This window comes from Hibiscus syriacus, unplaced genomic scaffold (genome assembly GCF_006381635.1).
Source record: "Hibiscus syriacus cultivar Baekdansim isolate YM2019G1 unplaced genomic scaffold, ASM638163v2 tig00110156_pilon, whole genome shotgun sequence".
Lineage (NCBI taxonomy): Eukaryota > Viridiplantae > Streptophyta > Magnoliopsida > Malvales > Malvaceae > Hibiscus > Hibiscus syriacus.
Window position 1 is genome coordinate 301,194 of NW_024062606.1, and position 21,584 is coordinate 322,777.

At 36.3% G+C, this 21,584-nt stretch overlaps 2 protein-coding genes and 1 pseudogene across 4 annotated transcripts; 2 read left to right on the top strand and 1 right to left on the bottom strand.

Moving 5' to 3' along the window:
- The first annotated feature begins 1,753 nt into the window (after positions 1–1,753).
- Positions 1,754–19,028, top strand: LOC120215902 (plant intracellular Ras-group-related LRR protein 9-like). Of its 3 annotated transcripts, XR_005524997.1 has the most exons (6): positions 1,754–2,602; positions 3,684–3,850; positions 3,928–4,602; positions 4,719–4,739; positions 10,834–10,837; positions 19,017–19,028. XR_005524997.1 is itself a non-coding variant. In XM_039213431.1 (4 exons), exons 1-3 carry the CDS (start codon positions 1,871–1,873, stop codon positions 4,568–4,570), a joined length of 1,542 nt encoding a protein of 513 aa, XP_039069362.1. In that variant the 5' UTR covers positions 1,754–1,870; the 3' UTR covers positions 4,571–4,602; positions 4,719–4,966. The 3 variants fall into 3 exon arrangements, 2 of the variants coding, with proteins under 2 accessions (XP_039069362.1, XP_039069361.1); XM_039213431.1 differs by lacking the exons at positions 10,834–10,837; positions 19,017–19,028 and having other exon boundaries at positions 4,719–4,966; XM_039213430.1 differs by lacking the exons at positions 4,719–4,739; positions 10,834–10,837; positions 19,017–19,028 and having other exon boundaries at positions 3,928–4,603.
- On the top strand, positions 7,384–9,272 carry LOC120215903 (probable UMP-CMP kinase 2). The gene is made up of 4 exons (XM_039213432.1): positions 7,384–7,557; positions 7,691–7,744; positions 8,309–8,363; positions 9,067–9,272. The coding sequence occupies exons 1-4, from the start codon at positions 7,492–7,494 to the stop codon at positions 9,186–9,188; spliced, it is 297 nt and encodes a 98-aa protein (XP_039069363.1). The 5' UTR covers positions 7,384–7,491; the 3' UTR covers positions 9,189–9,272.
- LOC120215744 lies at positions 17,036–19,899 on the bottom strand (annotated as a pseudogene).
- Positions 19,900–21,584: the final 1,685 nt, after the last annotated feature.

Sequence of the window (21,584 nt, forward strand, 5' to 3'; positions counted from 1 at the left end):
TAAACTTTACCATTTCTCTGATAAGATAGCCTAAATCCACTTAGGGGCTCTAAATTCAATTTATTTGAAACACGTAGCATTAGAGTTTCATAAGTTAACTTTTGTAAAGACAATTTTAGTTGAAGATTCATGGGTAAAGGCATATATTGTAAAACACCATGAACATTATCCCATGACCCTCCAAAACACAAATCTATCCAAACATGATCAACATTAGATGATTTCATGGTTGTAAATTAATTTACTAAACAGACGAGCTGCGAAACTAAAACCTGTTGCCGGATTGGGAAGGATGTCGTTGGATATAGGAACGGATGTCGCCGGATAGAGTGATAGATGGAGATGGAATGAGTTGCGATTTAGGGATTTAGTTTATGATTTGCTGCTGTTGTGTAGTTATATACCCAAAATTTCAGTGTTGTGATTTACAGATTCTCGTTGCGATTTACGGATTATCGTTGCGATTTACAGATTCTCGTTGCGATTTACTGATTATCGTTGCGATTTACGGATACGCGTTGCGATATACGGATACGCATTGCGATTTACGGATACACGTTGCGATTTACGGATACACGTTGCGATTTACGGATACGCGTTGCGATTTATGTGTTCGCGTTGCGATTTATGTGTTCGCGTTGCGATTTTCATATTCGCGTTGCGATTCTGTAAAATCGCAATGCGAATTTGTACTATCGCATTGCGATTGTCAAGAATCGCGTTGCGATTTTGGAAACTGGTTTGCGATTCTGGGGATCGCGTTGCGATTTTTATTTCGCGTTGCGATTTTGTTGGTCATTTTGGCAAATCAAAAAAAAGTTGGTTAAAATCGTATATTATAAGGCATTTTTGGTCACTGAGGCGATTTTCTCAATAAAAAATATTAGGTATGATTTTGAAAAAAATAAAAATTGAGATATCAAAATAGATCAAACATAATAGTTTAGATACTAAATTTATAGTTTACCCTAAAACAATCAGCGTGGGAAATTTATTTTTAACAAATGTTTTGCCCTTGTACTATAACTCAATTATCAATTGGTACTCGAAAACTTTATCCATTATACTCTCATCCTGTTATCACACGAGTTTATTATAATTTTTAATTTGAAAAAACTGACATGACCCAGTATTATACTAATATGTCTAATAAAAAATGCGGTAAAGCACACAAATGGTCCCCCGACCATTGGGTACTATTTTATTAAGTTTCTCGACTATTAAAAGTTAAAAATGGTCCTCCGACTACAGGGCAATATTTTGTTGAGTCATGTGACTATTAAAAGTTATAAAATGGTAACCCAACTATTCATATGTTTCAAACTCTTCCTTTTTCGTTAAAAATTGGATGTCGTTTGAGTTGAACTTAACATGATGACTGAGATATGATAGTCGTTTAAGATTTTGGGATCATATTTTATCATATCAATGTTAGCATATTAATGTTCAGCTCAGACTGTCGTCAATTTTTTAATGAAAAATGATGATTTGGGAACATATGAATAGTCGAATAACAATTTTATAACTTTTAATAGTTGATGGACTCAATAAAGGAATGTATTATAGTCAGGAGATCATTCTATAATTATTAATAGTTGAGGGATTCAAAAAAAATTCACCATATAATTGAGAATGATTTGTGTACTTTACGTTACAAAATATTAAAAAATAAAAATTATTTTTTCATCGGCATTCAAATTATATATAAAAAAATGGTATTTGGTTAACGGTGATGATATTGAAGAAGAAAACATATGAAAACAGCTGAGAAGTGAAAACTTGGGAATCTCCCATCTTCACTGTGTAAAGCTTCTGAAAGCCAAAACTGGCATTGGTTTTTTCCCCTTCCCCAAATCCTCCGTCCCTGAAAATGGATTCCCACCTGAAAAAATACGCGCTCCTTTCCTACGTTTTGTCCCGCCTCCCTTCCATCTCATCCTCCAAACCTCACTACGATCCTCTCGTCGACCTCGAACAACCACCGCCGACCGACACCTCCTTCTGCGCCAATCTGCCCTCAATCGTTGAAGAGATGCCCAGCCTTTCCAATCCCAAAGTCATCGCTGCCATGACCCATGCTATCTTCGACGTCGCCGAAACCCGCTCCGTTCTCCAGACCCTCGGCCCACGACCTGACCACGAATCCGTCGACATGGCTCGCTCCAAGCTCGCAGAGATCGAGTGTGGCCTTTCCGAATCCCTGGGAGAACTGGTCCTCTCTCCTCGACCCGCCGAGGTGCATCAAGCCGAGTGGCGCGCCAACTTGGCCGAGAAAGAGCAACAGATTCGACAAGAAGCCGAAAAAGAAAAATCTATGCACAAATCGATATTGCAATTGGACGAAATGCACGAGGCGTACGGCAAGCTTGTGAAGCAAGCGGAGGAGAGGCTGGTTATGATTTATGAGAAGGCGGGAGAAGTGGAGGAGAATTTGGAGCAAATTGAGGACACCAATCCGGAGGTTGTTGGGATACTGGAGGAAGTTCAAGGGAAAGGATTAGAAAGAGTTGATTTGTGTGGAAGGAAGCTCAGGTTTTTGCCTGAAGCCTTTGGGAAGATTAGTGGTTTGCTTTCCCTTAATCTTTCCGGTAATCAGCTTGAGGTCTGTTCTTTCCTTTCTTCTTCTTGCTTTGATTTCTTCTTTACGGCGTTGATACTTTATTGAATTGAGAATGTGATCGGATAATAAGAGTGAACCGTAAATAACACAACCAACAATACAAGCATTCAGGGATATTTGTTTTCTTTTAACAAAGTTGATAACTCTTGCCTTTAAGGAATAACAATAGCTAACATGCTGATGGAGTTATTAGTGATCAATGGTGTAAAGTTTTATATTTTTAGTTTCCCTGTTATATTGTTCATTTGTTGATACTGTGAATAGATTGCGTCTTGGCAGAATTGGTATCGACTATCGACTCCCTTAACCCCTTAACAATTATTATTGCATTCTAGTGATATATGCTTTATTTCACGGCCCCTTGTAAATAATCAACTGGACTTGTGGATTCTATACTGCTAGGAAACAATCTTTCGCTATTATGTTTTGACGATTAATGTGTAAACATTGGAAATGATTCTTTGAAGTTTGAACTTGATTCAGACTATATTCCAAATCTGTTGGCACCACGTACAAGGTTTAAACCTTATTGTTAACCCTTCCCTCTCATCCCCCAAAGTAGTATTTTTGTGCTTGTTTTGCTTAGAAAAACTTTAAGGAATAACAATAATATGTCATCTCCTTCTACTTGGAACCGCTAGCGCTTGCAACACCAATAAGTAGTTTTTTTCTTTTTATTTTCAGCTTCCCTGTTATATTATTGTCCATACTCCCGTAACCCCTTACTAACCATATTGCTTTCCAATGATATATGCTTTAGTCCATCTCCCATAGTAAATAATGAACCGGACTTGTGGATTCAATATTCTAAGGAAATAGTCCTACATTATTATGTTCTGACAATTGCTAGGAGACATCAGAGATGAAACTTTGAACTTGATTAAGACTATATGTTTTTTGTCGGATAACAATTAACTTTAACGATGCATAAGGCTTGTCTCTGTTTTCCTATTCTGTAATTAAAAGGGATAAGGAATTGAGTTGTTCTTGTATAGGCATATTAAATCTTGGTCTTGAGTCTTTTTATGATCTTTGAATCTTACTAATCCATATGATGGTTCAGGTTATTCCTGACTCGCTTGCTGGATTACAAAAACTTGAGGAGCTTAATGTTTCCTCGAATCTTCTGCAGTCTATGCCAGATTCAATTGGATTGCTTCCAAACTTGAAAATATTGGATGTCTCGGGAAATAAATTGAATGCCTTACCTGATTCCATTTGTCAATGCAGGTAATTGTAGTTTATCATTATAAAACACATTGCTCTTGGTCATTGTCATCGGTAAAACTTGATTTTCATCAATTCAGGTCTTTGATAGAGTTGGATGTGAGCTTCAACTCCCTCTTGTACTTGCCAACTAAACTTGGGAATGAATTGGGGAATCTACAAAGGCTGTCAGTTTATTTGAACAAACTCCGGTCCCTTCCGACTTCTATTTGTAAGATGAGGTCTTTGCGTTTTCTGGATGCCCACTTCAATGAACTCCGTGGTCTTCCTGATGAAATTGGGAGATTGACAAATCTTGAGGTACTCAACGTGAGGTGCAATTTCTCTGATATGACAGAACTTCCTGAGTCACTTGGTGAATTGATCAATCTTAAAGAGCTTGATATCAGTAACAACCAAATCAATGCTCTTCCTGATTCATTTGGCCGGCTCGACAAGCTGACGAAACTGAATTTGGATCAAAATCCTCTTGTTGCTCCACCTAAGGAAATAGTAAAGCAAGGGGTTGATGCTGTGAAGATTTTCATGGCTAATAGGTGGGCTGACAAACTTGCTGAGGAAGAAAGAAAGATCATGATGGAAGTAAATGAAGTGCAAGAGACTGGGTGGTTGACACGCGGTGCCTCTTTCTTGAAGAGCTATGCTTCCATTGTCGGTGGGACTGTATCAGGGTACATTGGACCTGCTGCTCCCAGGGACCCGGTTCTGGATGAGGAGCGATGATTTCAGTCACCTTCGATTTGCTGCCAATTTCAGTTATTCAACTTTTTTCCAAAGCTTTCCATAACCTTCAATTCCAGCTTTAGGTGATGCCAGGATTGAAAAGGCAACAGATTTTGTTCTTGTTCTGATTCAAATGAGAGTTTTGCAGGAAAATAAATTGTGAAGAACCTCGATATATTATCGGGGTACCTTGGAGCTCCTCCTCCTCGGGACCAGAACCTACTATGGATGAGGAGGGATGATTTCAGTTCACCTTCAAGTTTCTGTCAATTCCAATTATTCGAGCTTCAACAATTCCAGCATTAGGCCAGGGTTGAAAATCTAACAGATTGGGTTCTTGTTTGATATTTGAGATTCTGGATTGCAAGAAAATAAATTGGAAAGAACCGTGTTATGCATTGTCCAAATTTTCGATCTCTTTGCATTTTATTTTATTTTTATTTAATTCAAATTTTGGCTACAGAAAAACATGTATGGTTTTTGTTTTTATTAGTTGTGGGTGTTTATAGATAATAATAACGATGCAATATATTGTGTTATAGTATTAAAACACGGGATGATGCTATGCTGGAAGCCCTAGAACCCTAAACTCTCACTCACTCACTCTAGAAGCCCTAGAACCCTAAACTCTCTCTCTCTAACTGCCCATGATATATGACAATGGCAGCCTGAGAAAATTAAGCAACACAAAATAGAAATATAGAATTGAAGCCACTGTTTTTTTTTGTTTATAAGCACACATTATGTTTGCAGTTTCAAATGCCCAGTTTTCATACCAAATATGTGGAGTTGTCTAAGAAAATACATACTAATATAAGGTTAAAAAAGGGTGCAACCGAAAATTTAAAAAAAAAACATAAACAATACTGGTTTAGCGCAACTGGAAATGTTAACTTATATGTAATATATTGAGTTGTAACTATTTTAAAATAACTTAAAATGGTGTAACCGGGAAATCTATTTTACAGGTTAATAGCAAAAAATAAAATGTTATAAAGCATAACCGAAAAAGTTATCAATGTTGTAACATAATAGGTTGCACCTAAAATGTTATAAATGGTAAGAAATTAAGTTATAAATAGTAAATGTTATGAATATTATTAATATTTTAGGTTGCGCATAAAATGTTACCAGAGTTTAAGCTGACAAAGCATTTGATTTTCACATGATAAGAAAACAAGTTAGGAATACACCTTTTAGTTTTTATCATACATTGTTAAGAAACATAATCTAAACACTCCAATAAGCCTATATAAACTAACTTCGTTATGCTCTCCAACTCACGGAACTAATATATATTAAATTATGATGTTAGTCTCTATAGTTTTATTTTTTAATTTTTTAAAGCATATTTTTTTAGCATGCTTTTAGGGAATCTGATGTGGCAATAATACCCTGGAAGGCGTGCCCCTTGAATCGTGCCCGTTATTTTCCCTTGAAGGCGCGCTTCAAGGAACGTGCCATCGATCCACTTAAACAAAGGTATGTTTCACGTAACGTGTCTTATTATAAAGGATTTTAGATTGATAAAATTAGGAGAAACGGTGTCTGACAGATAATATTATAATATTTGGGTATTTTTGGATAAAAATGTTGGCATCTACCTTGTCTCCTAGGTGACATGGTTTTAAATCTCCTAAAGTGCAATATATTTCTCTTTTATTTTTCACTCCAATCATATATCAACTAGTGTTACATCCTGAATAAATGAGTCAATATCTCTGTCAAATATTAATTATTAGTGACTTGATTGAATACAATTAAATAATTAGGTGATATGATTGATAAAATTAAAAGATTAATGATAAAAGTAAAAAAGATTAAATAATTAGGTAGTTAATAGTACAATTTACCCTAAAACAATAATGCATATATCATAAATATAATACGGCAAAACTTTCGAGATAATGTTCTCGAACAAATTAATTCACGAGATAATGTACTCCTCAAATTAATTGCTCAAATAGGGTGAAATCTACAGTTGGTCGTAGGTCGCCATGACATCCGGGCGACCTACTAGGTCGTCATGCCATCCGGACGACCTACTAGGTTGTCATGTCTTCCCGGCGAACTATGAGAGAGATTGCATGTGTCATGCACGTCCCAACACGCTGGGCATCCGAGGCCATTCGAGCGAGCTATGCGAGAGCATCCGAGGCCATCTGAAGGCAAGAGGAATCATGCGAGGAGCAGGAGGGAATGCATGATGACCTACAAGGTCGCCCGGAGTACTTGGCGACCTATGCTTGGGGACGTGCATGGCTGGCCACATAATAGGTCGCCCGGAAGACATGGCGACCTACGGCCAACACTGTAGATTTCATCTTATTTAAACAATTAATCTTGAGAGGATATTATCTCGTGAAATAATTTGTTCGAGAACATTATCTCGAGCGTTTAGCCTATCATCACCGTTAATAATATTTTCTGCTGACCAAACTCGAATTGGAGGAGGATCAAATTCCGTACTTTTATCTTAAAAAATATATATGATTATACTACAATTACTGTAAGATTTTTTGTTGAACTAAAGAAACTTATACAATGACTACAAGATTAAGGAGTGAAGTTGTTCACTAGAAGCAGAATCTCAAATCTTTGTCCCTTTTAACGAAAAAGAAACTGATAGTGGGCATCGAGTTATTTTCAAACAAGGGATCTTCATCCGTTCGCACGTCCCCATTTCAATGCAGGACAATGGGCTACTCCACGTCACTGCTCACATTCTGATTGTCCCATCACTATTTGCAGCTCTGCGAAACACTACTCTCCTGGAGCACGTTACTTGTTCGACGTAATGTCTCACTTACAAACTTACAGTAACGACAATCAACCCAGCTCATCTTCGTTCCTCCTGACTTATAGCTCAAAACCCAACATACAACAGAGAAATAGCTAAAGACTAGACAAGTCTAAAGGAGATGTGGAGGCGCGTGGCTTCGCTTTCTTCTTTCATCTCATCCTCCAGCTCCTCCTTCGTTGCCCAGGTTCCGATTCTCTTCCACCTCTTCCAATTTTCAATTCAAAATCAATACTATTTCATATCACTTTTGTTCATCTCTGCTTTTGGTTTACTTATTCATCATTTTAAACAAGCGTTTGGTTGTTGCTGTTTTATAGTCAGCCTCCAGACTGAATACTTGGGAATCATTAACTACGGGGATCGCCCAACCGGTATTGTAATTCGATTGTCTAACTGATGATTGTGTTTTGTTGCATTTCAAATTATGTTAGGCTTGGACAGGTTGAATCTTTAAAACTGACCGATTCTTCACCCTAAAAAAGGGCCCTTACTTTATGGGTTGATTTAAGGATGTTCTGTTATTTTTCTTTCCTTTCTTTATGGAGGGGAAATGTGGCTTCCTGTTGCTTTGCGGCTTACTTTAGAAACCTTCTTCTAGTTTGGATAGATCAACATAAATATCTCCTATGGATCATGGAGATGATGCCAAAGCATTTAAAATGTTTCCTGTTGTTAGTCTTGTATCAAACTACCTTATGTTTGGTATGGATAGTTTAAACCCGAGTTCTGGATTAAAGCCGTTAATATAATTAGTTTAGAATTCAGTATACCAATCTTATTCCCCCAGGATTTCAACTTTTTCAGTCGTTTCAAATTTATTTACATTTTAATTCTTTTTACTTTTGTAGGTTTTCTTAATTTTGCAATAGTAAATATTCCGTGATATATTCTTAAAATGAGTTCCTTTTTGTTGGTTCATCATTATCTGCATGCAGGCAAAAGGTGTTATAGCCCCCAAAGAGAAAACTCCATTCATAACTTTTGTCCTAGGTAAATCTTGTGCATTGCTAGCTTGAGTAAACGATGCCCTGTCCTTCCTTTAAACACTAGCACTCAAAATCACATTTATGCAATATACCTTTTGTTTTGGCTTTGGAAGCTTGGGGTGTTCTGCACCATTTTAAATCCTATTTCTCTTTAAAGTTTCTTTCTCTTGTTTTGATATATTCATATTTTAGATTCCTTTTTTTTGGAAAATAAAAGAAAATTAAAGTTGCAAACTATACACAACCAGTATACTTGATTCTTTGCTTAACTAAAGGAGAGGTATCTTCTTATCTAGCTTGATTCATTTGGCTTTTTAAGTGCAGTAAAACAACATGGGTTACGTGATCCACAAAATCATTATATAATTTGGTTAATTATATTATATGCTGGTTGTCATTTTATTGTATGGTTAGCACACAATGATGCTTGAGGTTGATATACCGCTTCTACAAACCTTTTGATAGATCAAAATGTCTATTGCTACATTAAAGGGAACAGTGATGTTGAAAGCTATAGCCTCTGTACTTGTTTGGAGAGCATTTTGTACCCTACTTTCATTAAGAAACAATTGTGACTCCAGGCTTTGGGTACAGTACGTGTGATGCTGCTTGTATGACGTGTTTAAATACCATTGTTTGCTTTGTAGATATTTTTCTGGAGCTTATCATTTATTCAGATTTTTCCTCGCATGCCTTTCAATTTTCAGGTGGTCCTGGTAGTGGAAAAGGTACTCGGTGTATAAAGATTGTTGAGACCTTTGGGTTCACACATTTGAGTGCTGGAGATTTGTTAAGAAGGGAAATAGCTTCTAACAGTGCAGATGGGTAATAATTTCTCATCATTGTTTATAGATCATAGTGTTAAGTGACTATACTAATCCATATCCTCTGATGATATATCTTTGATTTCACTGCCATGATTCTTAGCACAATTAAAGAAGGAAAAATTGTCCCGTCACAGGTGACAGTCAAACTGATACAAAAGGAGATGGAATCAAGTGAGAATGACAAATTTCTCATTGATGGCTTCCCGCTTACTGAGGAGAATCGAGTATCATTTGAACGAATTGTAAGCTTCTCACTTCTTTTCAGCTCTATTGACTTCTTATGTGAAGAAGTGTAAAAGAAAATTGACAATCTGGCTTCTGCTTTCCAAAGCTGTTTACTTATGTGTTTCCTAAAATTGTTTGCTTTTGTTGGGTTGAAGAAACTCACTGAAAATGTTATATGTGGGGATGCTTGAGAAATGTGTCGACAATCATTTTCGTCCCGTATTTTTATAATATTATTATTATAATAATTATATTATTATTACAAATAATACAATAAAAATAAAGGCCCAATCTCGGAGGCCCGTTTACAAATACAGAGGCCCATTTTATAGATCTAATCTAGCAGAAACTTTAGGGTTTATCAACCCTAAAGTTATTCTGGTTGCTGCCTCCAGGTGCCCCAACCGGTGATTGCCACGAGGCCGCCACCTCCAGTGACACCTCACCACCGCCGCTGTCACCATCAGATTTCACCAGAAGACTCCATAAGTCGTAGGAGAGCCGCACACCTCGCCCTATGGTGAGTCACCATAGTAGATCCGGTGACTCACCAAAATGAACGGTTATCTGAAGCCTTCCAAAGCCTATAAAAAGTCGATCCTACAAAGAAAAAAAAAGAAAACAACGGCAACGGGAAGAGAGCAAACAACACCAACAAGTAACAAACAAACCAAAAGGAGAAGAAAATAAAGGAGATCTTACCTTCGTCGAAGCCCAAACGTCGTCGAAAAAGTTGTTTTACCGAAGGTAAAATCTTAGATTTAGGCCGTTTTGAAGTTTTTTAGGAAAAAAAGAGGGTGGTTTTGGGTTTAGGGTGAGTCGATCTACGATTTGAGCTATTTTTATTTTTTCCTATCGTAAATAGTAATTGAAATAGTGACCGGTGGCATGAATAGTGATCGGCCGGTGGTCGGAATAGTGACTGGTCGGTTGTCGGCCGGTGAACAGAGCTTTAGATTGAGAGCAAAAAATTACAAATGAGAAGAATTAATGATTTTAGGCTTATATTGGTCTATTTATACACTTATCAAAACTACGTCGTTTTGGGGAGGAGTGACTGTGTAATTTCAGAATTGGTTTAGCCCGTCCGTGGTCTCTGTATTATGTAATCTTCCATTATAGTCACCAAAATCAGGTTTCTATATCTTTTAATTTTGTCTTTGTATTTTATTTATTTTTATTTTAGTCACTACCGTATATTTACATATATTTAAATATTATTTTAGGATTATTTACACTTTTAATATATATATATATATATTATAATATTTCGAATATTGACAAATAATTTATATATTTTTTAATTTAATCCTATATTATTATTTTGGTTTTATTTAATTGTAATTTTTATTTTATTATTACCTTTTATGTTTAAATATTTTAAATCTAGTACTTATTTATTATTTTTTATTTTAGTCATAAATGTGTATCCTAATAATATATATTAGTGCTTAAAATAAAATAATATAATGACATAAAATAATATCATTATTAAAAGTAATAATAAAAATTAGAAAGTGGAGCATTATAATTATGGTGTTCAATTTTAAAATACATTTCACTAAGTTGTGTCCACAAATATTTTATTAAACCCATGTTTTTTATTTTAATTAATTATAATGATTCATTTTTTTTATTTGTTTTCTTGAAATATGTATTTTATTCTCTTAATTTTTTATATTTTTAATATATTCATAGAGGATTATTTACAACTATAGTACTTTGCATATTAAATAGTTATAATAGTAACCTTAATTTTTATATTTTCTTGATTAAATCATTAAAATTATTATATGTAATTGGGTTATATTATTATTTTTATGGGATCATAAATTGAAATTAAATACAAATTTGTTAATTTATTGCAAAGACATTAAATTAATAAACAAAGGTACTAATTTTGGGCGTTGTGGGGTGCTAATCATTCCTCACACGTAACCGACTCCCGAACTCATTTTCTGGTAAACATACTCTTTTTGTGTTATTTTAATATTATTTTTATAAATTTTATTAAAATAACATAGCATTTTTTGTGACCAATCACACCTCGATAAAATGATTGGTGGCGACTCCACAAATTGTGTTTTATCTTATACCAGAAGAAAAACACTTACTTTTTCGATACGAGATTTAGAAAGCAACGACACTTGTTTTCATCGGGCGGAAAACCGTCTCAACAAAATGATATTTTTTATTATTAATATACCTTTCCTAATGACATTTGCAGATTGGTGTAGAGCCAAATGTTGTACTTTTCTTTGATTGCCCAGAGGAAGAAATGGTGAAACGTGTGTTGAATCGTAATCAGGTACATATAGATTCTTTTATGGCTTAATTTGAATCAAGTGACAACCATTTTTTTGAAATGAGATGTTTTCTTATTGCAGGGCCGGGTTGATGACAACATAGAAACAATAAAAAAACACCTACAAGTTTTTGAGGCATCGAGTCTTTTTTACCTTGTTTGAGGCTAAAGTCTTAAAGATCGCCTTCAAGTTTCTCTAGTAAGATAAATGAAAATGTGATGGAAATCTGGTTTAGATAAAAGAGGAGTGCCCATTATGTACTGCTCTACAGTAATGAATTGAAGACACAGTACTTTTCATATATTCAAATTAGTCTCAAAGATTGCTACCTGAAATCTCTCATATTGATTTAATCTGTCCCTTTTAGTTTTTACTCAAATAACATGCAAAATTAAATCTATTTCAACACTTACTATGTTGGTCAAAATACAATGACAGCCGGCGGCTTGGAATTAAAAAAAGGGGCTGCTAAAACATGGGCTGCTAAATAACATGAGAAAATTATTTTTAGTCACTAGAATTTAAGGTATTTTCAAAGATTAGTCCCTTAGCTTCAATTATAAATACCCTTACTGATTTAGCTTCTAAATCATCCCAAATCATTTCTTTCTCCCAACACTAGAGAGTTTTCTTGTGAGTAGTGAGTGTTTTGTAAACACTTGTAAATTTTCTCTCTTAGTAAAAGGTCTGCAGCAGTTCGGAGATGTAAGAAAATTGGCTGAACTCCGTTATCAATTTCGGGTATTATTTTTCCGCTTTTATTTTGCATTCTCACTAATCTGGTTATAGGGAAATTACTCGTTGCTCATTTAATTTCCCAACAACTAGTATCAGAGCTTTTGGTTGTGAATTTTGTCAAATTTTTGCGAGATTACTATTCATTACTATTCACGTGAATAGTGACTTTTGTGAACAGTAAAAATTTTGTCGGCGATACGAATTTGTCGACATATGTGTTATAATTCACGGTGGTTCGCAAGAATTGTCAGAAACGATCCAAACGAAACCAGATTCGAGTGGGAGCGATGGCTGCATACGAAGGGAATGTGAAAATTGAAAAGTTCGATGGTGTAGACTTTGGCTTTTAGAAGACGCAGATTGAAGATTTTTTATTCCAGAAAAATTTATATCAATCTCTATCAGGAAAACAACTAGAGGGCATAAAGAATGAAAACTGGGCTCTTCTCGACAGACAAGCCCTCGAAGTTATCCGACTGACATTGTCCTGCAATGTTGCTTTCAACATAGCAAAGAAAAAGACCACGACGGGTCTTATGACGGCTCTTTCCAGTATGTATGAGAAGCCATCGGCCTCAAACAAAGTTCATTTGATGAGGCGATTATTCAATTTGCGGATGACGGAAGGGGCATCAGTGGCTCAACACCTAAATGAACTCAACACAATACAACCCAGTAGAGTTCAGTGGAAATTGAATTCGATGATGAAGTTCGAACTTTAATTCTCTTATCATCTCTACCAGACAGTTGGAATGCTACTGTTACAGCCGTCAGCAGCTCGTCAGGAAACAACAAATTGAAATTCGACGATGTTCGGGATTTGGTACTGAGCGATGCAATTCGACGGAGAGAATCGGGTGAAGCATCAACCTCTTCAGCCTTATATACGGAGTCCAGAGGGAGAACTTCAAAAAGAAATTCAAATCGTGGCAGATCAAAATCCAGAAAGGGCAAATCAAGAACATGAAAGAAAGATTTTACATATTATAATTGTGGCAAGAATGGTCACTTTAAAAGAGATTGTCGAGCACTGAAGAAAGATATCGGCGCACAAGAATCTGCCAGCATGACATAGGAAACAAGTGATGCCATGATTCTAAGCGTCAACAGTCTGATTGAATCATGGATCTTGGATTCAGGGGCATCTTTCCACTCCACCTCATGCCGAGAAATCATGGAGAACTATGTCAGTGGTGATTTTGGGAATGTCCATCTAGCTGATGATGAAACCTTGAAGATTGTCGGAAAATGAGACATTCGATTAAAGTTGACAAACCAGACCACCTGGACGTTGAAAGGAGTAAGACATATTCCTGGCCTTAAAAGAAATTTGATTTTTGTAGACAGCTTGATGGAGAAGGATATAACACAACTTTTTCAGGTTGTGAATGGAAGATCACCAAAGGAGCACTCGTCATTGCTCGTGGTAAGAAGACTGGTACTCTGTATGTAACCTCAAATTTAGAGAATATCATTGCTACAGCAGATGCTGATGGAAAATCAAACCTATGGCACCAAAGGCTTGGTCATATGAGCGAGAAAGGGATGAACACACTTTTGTCAAAAGGTAAGCTGCCGGATCTAAAGAATGTAGATGTCGGACTATGTGAGGATTGCATTTTTGGCAAACAAAAGAAAGTCAGCTTTGCAAAGATTGGTAAGACACCCAAGGCTGAAAAGTTAGAGTTGGTTCATACTGATGTATGGGGACCATCTCCAGTTTCATCTCTTGCAGGCTCATTATATTATGTTACCTTCATCGATGATTCTGCAAGGAAGGTGTGGGTTTATTTTCTGAAGAATAAATTAGAAGTCTTTGATACCTTCAGAAAATGGAAGGCCATGGTAGAAAATGAGACTGGTTTGAAAGTTAAGCGGTTGAGGTCTAATAATGGAGGAAAGTATAGAAATAGGAGATTCAGAGATTTCTGCGCAAACAATGGGATCAAGATGGAGACAACAGTTCCCATGACACCGCAGCAGAATGGCGTAGCAGAACGTATGAACAGAACCCTGAATGAACGTGCCAAAAGCATGAGGATACATGCCGGATTGCCTATTCTATAAGCTGAAGCTATTAACACTGCAGCTTACCTAATCAACCGTGGGCCTTCAGTTTCTTTGGATGGCAAAATACCTGATGAAGTTTGGAGTAAGAAAGAAATAAATCTTTCACACTTAAGAGTATTTGGTTGTATTTCTTATGTACACATAGACTCTGCTGAAAGAAGTAAACTTGATGCTAAGTCCAACAAATCTGCCTTTGTTGGTTATGGCGGTGATGAGTTCAGTTACCGGTTTTGGGACTACGAAAATCAGAAGATCATCAGAAGCTGAGATGTCATTTTCAATGAGAATGTGATGTACAAAGACAGGGCAACCATAGAACCAAGTAGCTCCAATACCGAAGCTGAAACAAAGGAATTTGCTGAGTTTGAGGAGATTTCTGGAAATGATGTTCAAATCAGTCCTGAAGTAGTTCAAGAAGAACCAGGCACACCAGAACTGAGACGCTCCTCCAGAATTCCTAAACCAACCCAACAGTATTCTTCTTCTTTTCACTACTTGTTGCTGACTGACAATGGTGAACCAGAGTGCTATGATGAAGCAATGCAGGTGGAGGATTCAGTCAAGTGGGAGTCTTCCATGAAAGATGAGATGGACTCGCTTATGTCAAATCAGACGTGGGAATTAGTTGAATTACCACCAGGCAAGAAAGCGCTCCACAACAAGTGGATTTACAGGATCAAGAAAGAGCACGATGGCTACAAAGCGAGATTGGTTGTCAAAGGTTTTCAGCAAAAAGAAGGTATTGACTACAATGAAATTTTCTCTCCAGTCGTGAAACTGTCTACAATCAGATTGGTGATGAAAACTGTAGCTGCAGAAAATCTACATCTTGAGCAGTTAGATGTAAAGACAGCTTTCCTTCATGGTGATTTGGAGGAAGAAATATATATGAGGCAGCCAAAAGGCTTCATAGAGGCAGACAAGAAAAACCCGGTATGCAGGTTAAAGAAGAGCTTGTATGGTTTAAAACAAGCTCCTAGACAATGGTACAAGAAGTTTGATAGTTTCATGAGTAGCAGTGATTTTACTAGATGTCAAGCAGATAATTGTTGCTACATCAAGAGGTTCGACAACAGCTTCATTATTTTATTATTGTACGTTGATGACATGCTCGTTGCAGGCTCAAACATGCAAGAGATTATACACTTGGAGCAAGAATTGTCGAAGTAGTTTGCTATGAAGGATCTGAGCGCTACAAAGCATATTCTTGGAATGAAGATTAAGAGAGACACAAAGTCAGAGACTTTAATGTTATCACAGGCTGAGTACATCAACAAAGTACTCTCCAGGTTCAACATGAAAGATGTTAAACTAGTAAGTACACCTTTAGGTGTTCATTTTAGACTCTCCAAAGAACAGTCACCAAAGACGGAAGAAGAACGTGCACACATGGTGAAGGTGCCGTATGCCTTACCAGATATTGCTCAAGCAGTGGGAGCTGTTAGCAGGTACATGAATAATCCGGGCAAGGTAGACTGGGAAGCAGTCAAATGGATCCTCAGATATCTGCGGGGTACTACAAACAAAGCACTTTGTTTCAAAGGTAGAGATACGATACTGACAGGCTATGTAGATGTTGACTTAGCCGGAAATGTTGACATCAGAAGGAGCACTACAGGGTATGTCTACACTCTAGGAGGAACCGCAGTGAGTTGGGTTTCTCAACTACAGAAGATAGTTGCTCTCTCCACAACTGAAGCAAAATATGTCACTGTGGAAGCCGACAAGGAGATGGTTTGGCTCCAAAGTTTCTTGGAAGAGTTAGGCAAGAAACAAGAGAACAATGTCTTGTATTGCGACAATCAAAGTGCTATACATCTAGCAAAGAATCCGTCTTTTCATTCCAGGATGAAGCACATACAATTGCGATATCATTTTATCCGGTCTCTTCTGGAAGATGGGATTTTGAAACTTGAAAAGATTAGTGGAGCTCAAAATCCGACAGACATGTTGGCAAAGACGGTGACTACGGACAAACTGAAGTTGTGTTCAGCTTCAGTTGGCATGTTAAAATAACAAGACTAGAAATGTTGTTGCATCGATCGAGGTGTGAAAACAAATTAAAATCAGTCTTCAAGTGGGAGATTGTTGGTCAAAATGCAATGGCAGCCGGCGACTTGGAATTAAAAAAAGGGGCTGCTAAAACATGGGCTGCTAAATGACATGGGAAAATTATTTTTAGTCACTAGACTTTAGGGTATTTTCAAAGATTAGTCCCTAAGCTTCAACTATAAATACCCTAGCTCATTTAACTTCTAAATCATCCCAAATCATTTCTTTCTCCCAATACTAGAGAGTTTTCTTGTGAGTAGTGAGTGTTTTGTAAACACCTGTAAAGTTTATCTCTTAGTAAAATATCTGCAGCAGTCCGGAGACGTAAGCAAATTGGCTGAACTCTGTTATCAATTTCGGGTATTATTTTTCCGCTTTTATTTCGTATTCTCACTAATCTGGTTATAGGGAAATTACTCGTTACTCGTTTAATTTCCCAACATATTGAAGCTTTAATCTTAACGAGAAACAAGTTCAGGATCAATTCGGGAATGGAACACAATGCTTGATTGATAAATCTTTATGGGAGAGCAGGACTGATAGATGAGGCTTTCAGCTTGATAATGGACAGAATGGAGATTGAGGCAGGTCAAACTGTGTGGGGGAAATTGCAGTATGCTTGCTCGGTCCATGGAAATATAGAGATAGGAGAGATTGCCGGTCAAAATTTTTTGGAGCTAGAGCCGGATAACAGACATAATTTTGAGCCATTGATGAAGATTTATAGTGATGTAGGTAGGTAGGAGGATGTGGAGAGAGTTAGACAAATGATGTTGAACAGAGGATTATAAGAGTTAAAGCTTGAAGCTTACCTCAAGAAACTGACATGATACTAGTAGTAATATTTGGCTGAGCACAGGAAGCATCCATTTCTGCAACGTTTCCTCGAAAGGGAAAGGACGAATAAAGGCAGAATCCATTTCCCATATTTTGAGTGTGGCCTTCACATTTACTCCAGTTGCATTGTTGAACAAGAATAGCCGAGCAGCTCCATAGATGGCTTTTGTCGGATAAATTCTTGACGTTATCACCGTCTTCCCTCGTGCAAAGCTCTCCACCACTGAATGATCCACCTGAGTCATTCATCGTTGTAGTCAGTGGTAAAAAAACTTTATCAACCAGCTGGAAGAATATTGATCTTCGCTTACCAATACCCTCATGCTGTAGTGCTCATCGTCAAGCACCGGAACTTTGTCGCCATACACTCGTTTTAAGACATCAGAAGCTTCAGAAGACCTTGTTTCGTCGGCACAAAAGTAAGTCTTAAGACTACCATCAGGCGAAATAAGGGGACGGAAATATACAGGAGTCAGCTCTGAAAGTGAAACATCGGCAATAAGCAGGATTCGGAATGGCCCGTAAGTGCTTCTATCAACTGCACCGTCACCGCAACCACCGACTTCATCTGTGGTATTAGGTACCGACAACTCTATTCCGAACTCTGCTAGTATATCTAACTGCATTAATTAATGGTTACAAGAGAAATTGATGATTAATAAGTGAAGGACTATTGATTCATTTTAAAGAATGCTAGTCACATAACCCGAGTAGCGGTGCCTATGTCGAGGGGCACAACTGATCCTGCTTCGATTATAACCTCCTTGAACACTGTGGCATTCAATCTCAAGCTCTCTACTTCTTCCACTGGCCATTGAAGTAAATGGGTTCCTGTCTTGTTGTCATACACAACAGTCCTGGGAATTGTCTATAAAATGCAGAATCAAAATAGTATCACGAATCGTATGCATGTATATATGACTATGGGTCGGATCAAGTTTTTGGCTCATCTCTGACCTAAAAATTAGATCCTTGACTTGCACCCTAGTGGACCCAAGTTTAGAAGGGTCCTACATGATCCCAAACTCGACCCAATCTTTTAGGTCAAAACTTGCATTATACCCGACCTGGTCTAAATATGTATATAATTCATTTTTTTAGATAAAATAAAGATCTATTCAAAAAATAAAATTAATTGGATATTAAAAAAAACCCAAGTTGCTAACTAGTATAACCGTTATATTTAACATGTTAATTAATCGAACCATTAATACTAAACGTTTTCAGTTAATCGACCAGCTAAAAATAATGGTTAACGGTTAAGATTACGGTTTCGAATTTTGATAAACGGTTAATCGTTAATAATTAAAATTTTAATTTATTGTATTTTTACATAAATAACTTAATATAAGTTTCTATTATTTATAATTTATATATATATATATTTAATAAAATTTGTATACAAATAACTTAATATATATTTTTTTTATTTTTTTATTTTTAAAAAAATATAGAAACATACTTGTACTAATATAATTATATGTTTATTGTTAGGTACTAAGATATCGAGAAATGTACCTACTTACATCGGTGTAAGTATGTATTAAGTGCTACATTTGTTTATTTTATTCACTTGCACCGGTGTAATACATCTTTTTGTAGTATGAATTATGAAAATAAATTTGATAAATAATTGTAATAGGTTAACCTACGGTTAACCTGTAACCGAACCATTAATAATAGTTAACCATTACCGATTAACCGTTTCTTAATGGTTAGGTTACGGTTAAAAAAATCTCATAACCGTTATAACGGTTAACCGACCATTTAGCTTAAATGGTACGGTTAATCGTCCATGAACAAACCTAGATATTATTACAATTATCTCTAAATATATAAGAGATAATTGTAATATTATAAATCGAGTCAGATTTTTTTCATTTTAAACCCAAATATGAACTTGACCTGACCTCATCTTAAAAACTTTAACTCGATCCGACTCGAATTTAAACTTTTAAAATAAAAAATTGACCAGACAGAATTGGGATGAAATCCGGGTGAAATGGCCATATCTATGTATCATGTATGTACCTGAACAGAAGCCCACCTCTTTTTGAGGTCAGCGTTTCCGGTATCAGTTTCGTTAACCCAACCAAAGAGAATCCTCCTTTGTTTAATCTGCTCAAAAAATGTCTTTGAGGCATAGTATCTCCCATAATCCACCTTCAACCCGATGCCTACATCTTCTTCCGGGTCATCGGGCGTCCACTTATCCAATATCGGGTCATAGGTCCGAGTGCGTAATGGTCCACCTTCGTGTCATCCAAACTAGCCTTTAGCACATGCTTAATTCCAGGTCCAAGTGCCGATGTGTCCAACCCGACCGACCCGTTTATTGAAACCGGGTAAAAATCCACACATTCCCACATACCCGTACCCGGAACAGCATGTAAGACCCCATCCAATAATTCATAATCCGTAAAGTTTGTTGTTTGATAAACAAGGGCCATTCCTATGGTGGAATTACACATTGAGCCAACCGATATCCCCCAGGAACCATCCGGTCCAAGCCAAGCGTCGTTTTAAAGTCGTCGTTTGCAATATAGATATGATTTTTTAAAGTCGTCGTTTGCAAGAAATAGGGTAATCTACATATTTAGTATTTAAACGGTTAGTTTTAGTCCATTTTAATACTTAAATTTTTAATATTTTTAAAATCACACCTAACATTTATTTTTTGTTTTAATTTAATACACATCGTTAAAAACTTAACTCGTTTATTTTTATTAAGGAAATATGTGTATTTATGTATCAAAACACATATTAAAATATAATAATTTTAATTTATTTTTATTAAGTGATTAGATTTAAAGTTTTTACTCATGTATTGTAATCCGATTAAATTCATATTCATGTTAATAGGTGTATTTGACACATAAATGCACAATTTTTTTGGACAAAGTAAATTTATCTTTCTTTCTTTCTTTTTCATTTAAGTTAACCTTTTTTAATTTTTATATTTTATTTAACTTAATCTTTCATTGAGCTTATAAAAAATTATGTTATGAAAGTCGTCAATAACTTCAACAACATTGAGTAAGGAAGAACAAAGATGCATGCTCATATGCTATGCGTAGTGTATGTGGGGTAGACGTTTGCAAAACCCAGTTAGGTAGGAGTTAAAAATGAGGCGATGATAGTTATGAGAATTCACCGTCAGGATCTGAAGCAGGATACATGAGGTTCCAAAACCAACGAGCAACAATTAGAGAAGAAAAGACAAGAACATTCGATCATTAGGAACCAAACATAAAGGGATATCAAATGTAACCTGATTAGGTAGAGCCTTATATACCATTCATCCAATTCATTTGAGGCTGAAAGTGGTAGGCACTTCTTTGCCAGTAAAACATAGCGTTTGTTCAATTATGCCAAACCTTGTCCAAAACACCTTCGGCAATCCCTCTCGGTTCACCGTCGGGACTTGCTAATGGTTCTGGGCTTTTGTTTGTGACTAATGTGAGCTGTAGGATTAGGAAAAAGACGGTGCCAAATATTATGGGAAAACTCTTTAAGGATGTTCGAGGCAGCGCTCCGGCGGAGGAGGAGTGGTGTAGGAAGGTGGTGGCCTCCATTTTGGGAGAGGTTGTGTAGTTGGTTTTACTTGTGGAAGAGATGTCACATAAATACAAGTAGGGAGAAATTAAGTGGAAAGTGGGTTAAAGAGAGAGGTTGGATGGGCGGTTGTCTATTAGATGAGGTATGGTGAATGGCTATTGGGTTGGGCACAGTGAAACAAAGAGGGACTGTTTGAACTTGGAAAGTTAAGGCCATGCACACGGCTCTACCTGCTACTCAAACTTAGATTAAGCTACCTTGGATTTAATCTCTCTATCTATCAACTTAGATATTAATAATCTTTTGATTTATATGAATTCATAATTTAACCGGTTTTTTTATTAAAATATTTAAATTTTAAACTTTATTTATCTAATTATTGATTTCAAATATTATCTAATAAAATATTTAAATTTATCAGAGCCTCTACATATACTAGTAACAAGATTAGTATGCTGAAAGATTTGGCATTATTTTCTTAGTCTCGTATAAATGTAGAAAATGGAAGAGGGATCATGTAATTTGTGTTTGAGATTTGAGTAAACAGAATGTAGGGTTTTGTTCTTTACGTGGGATGGTCCTGTTCTATAAGCAGATGGGATATTGATCAAT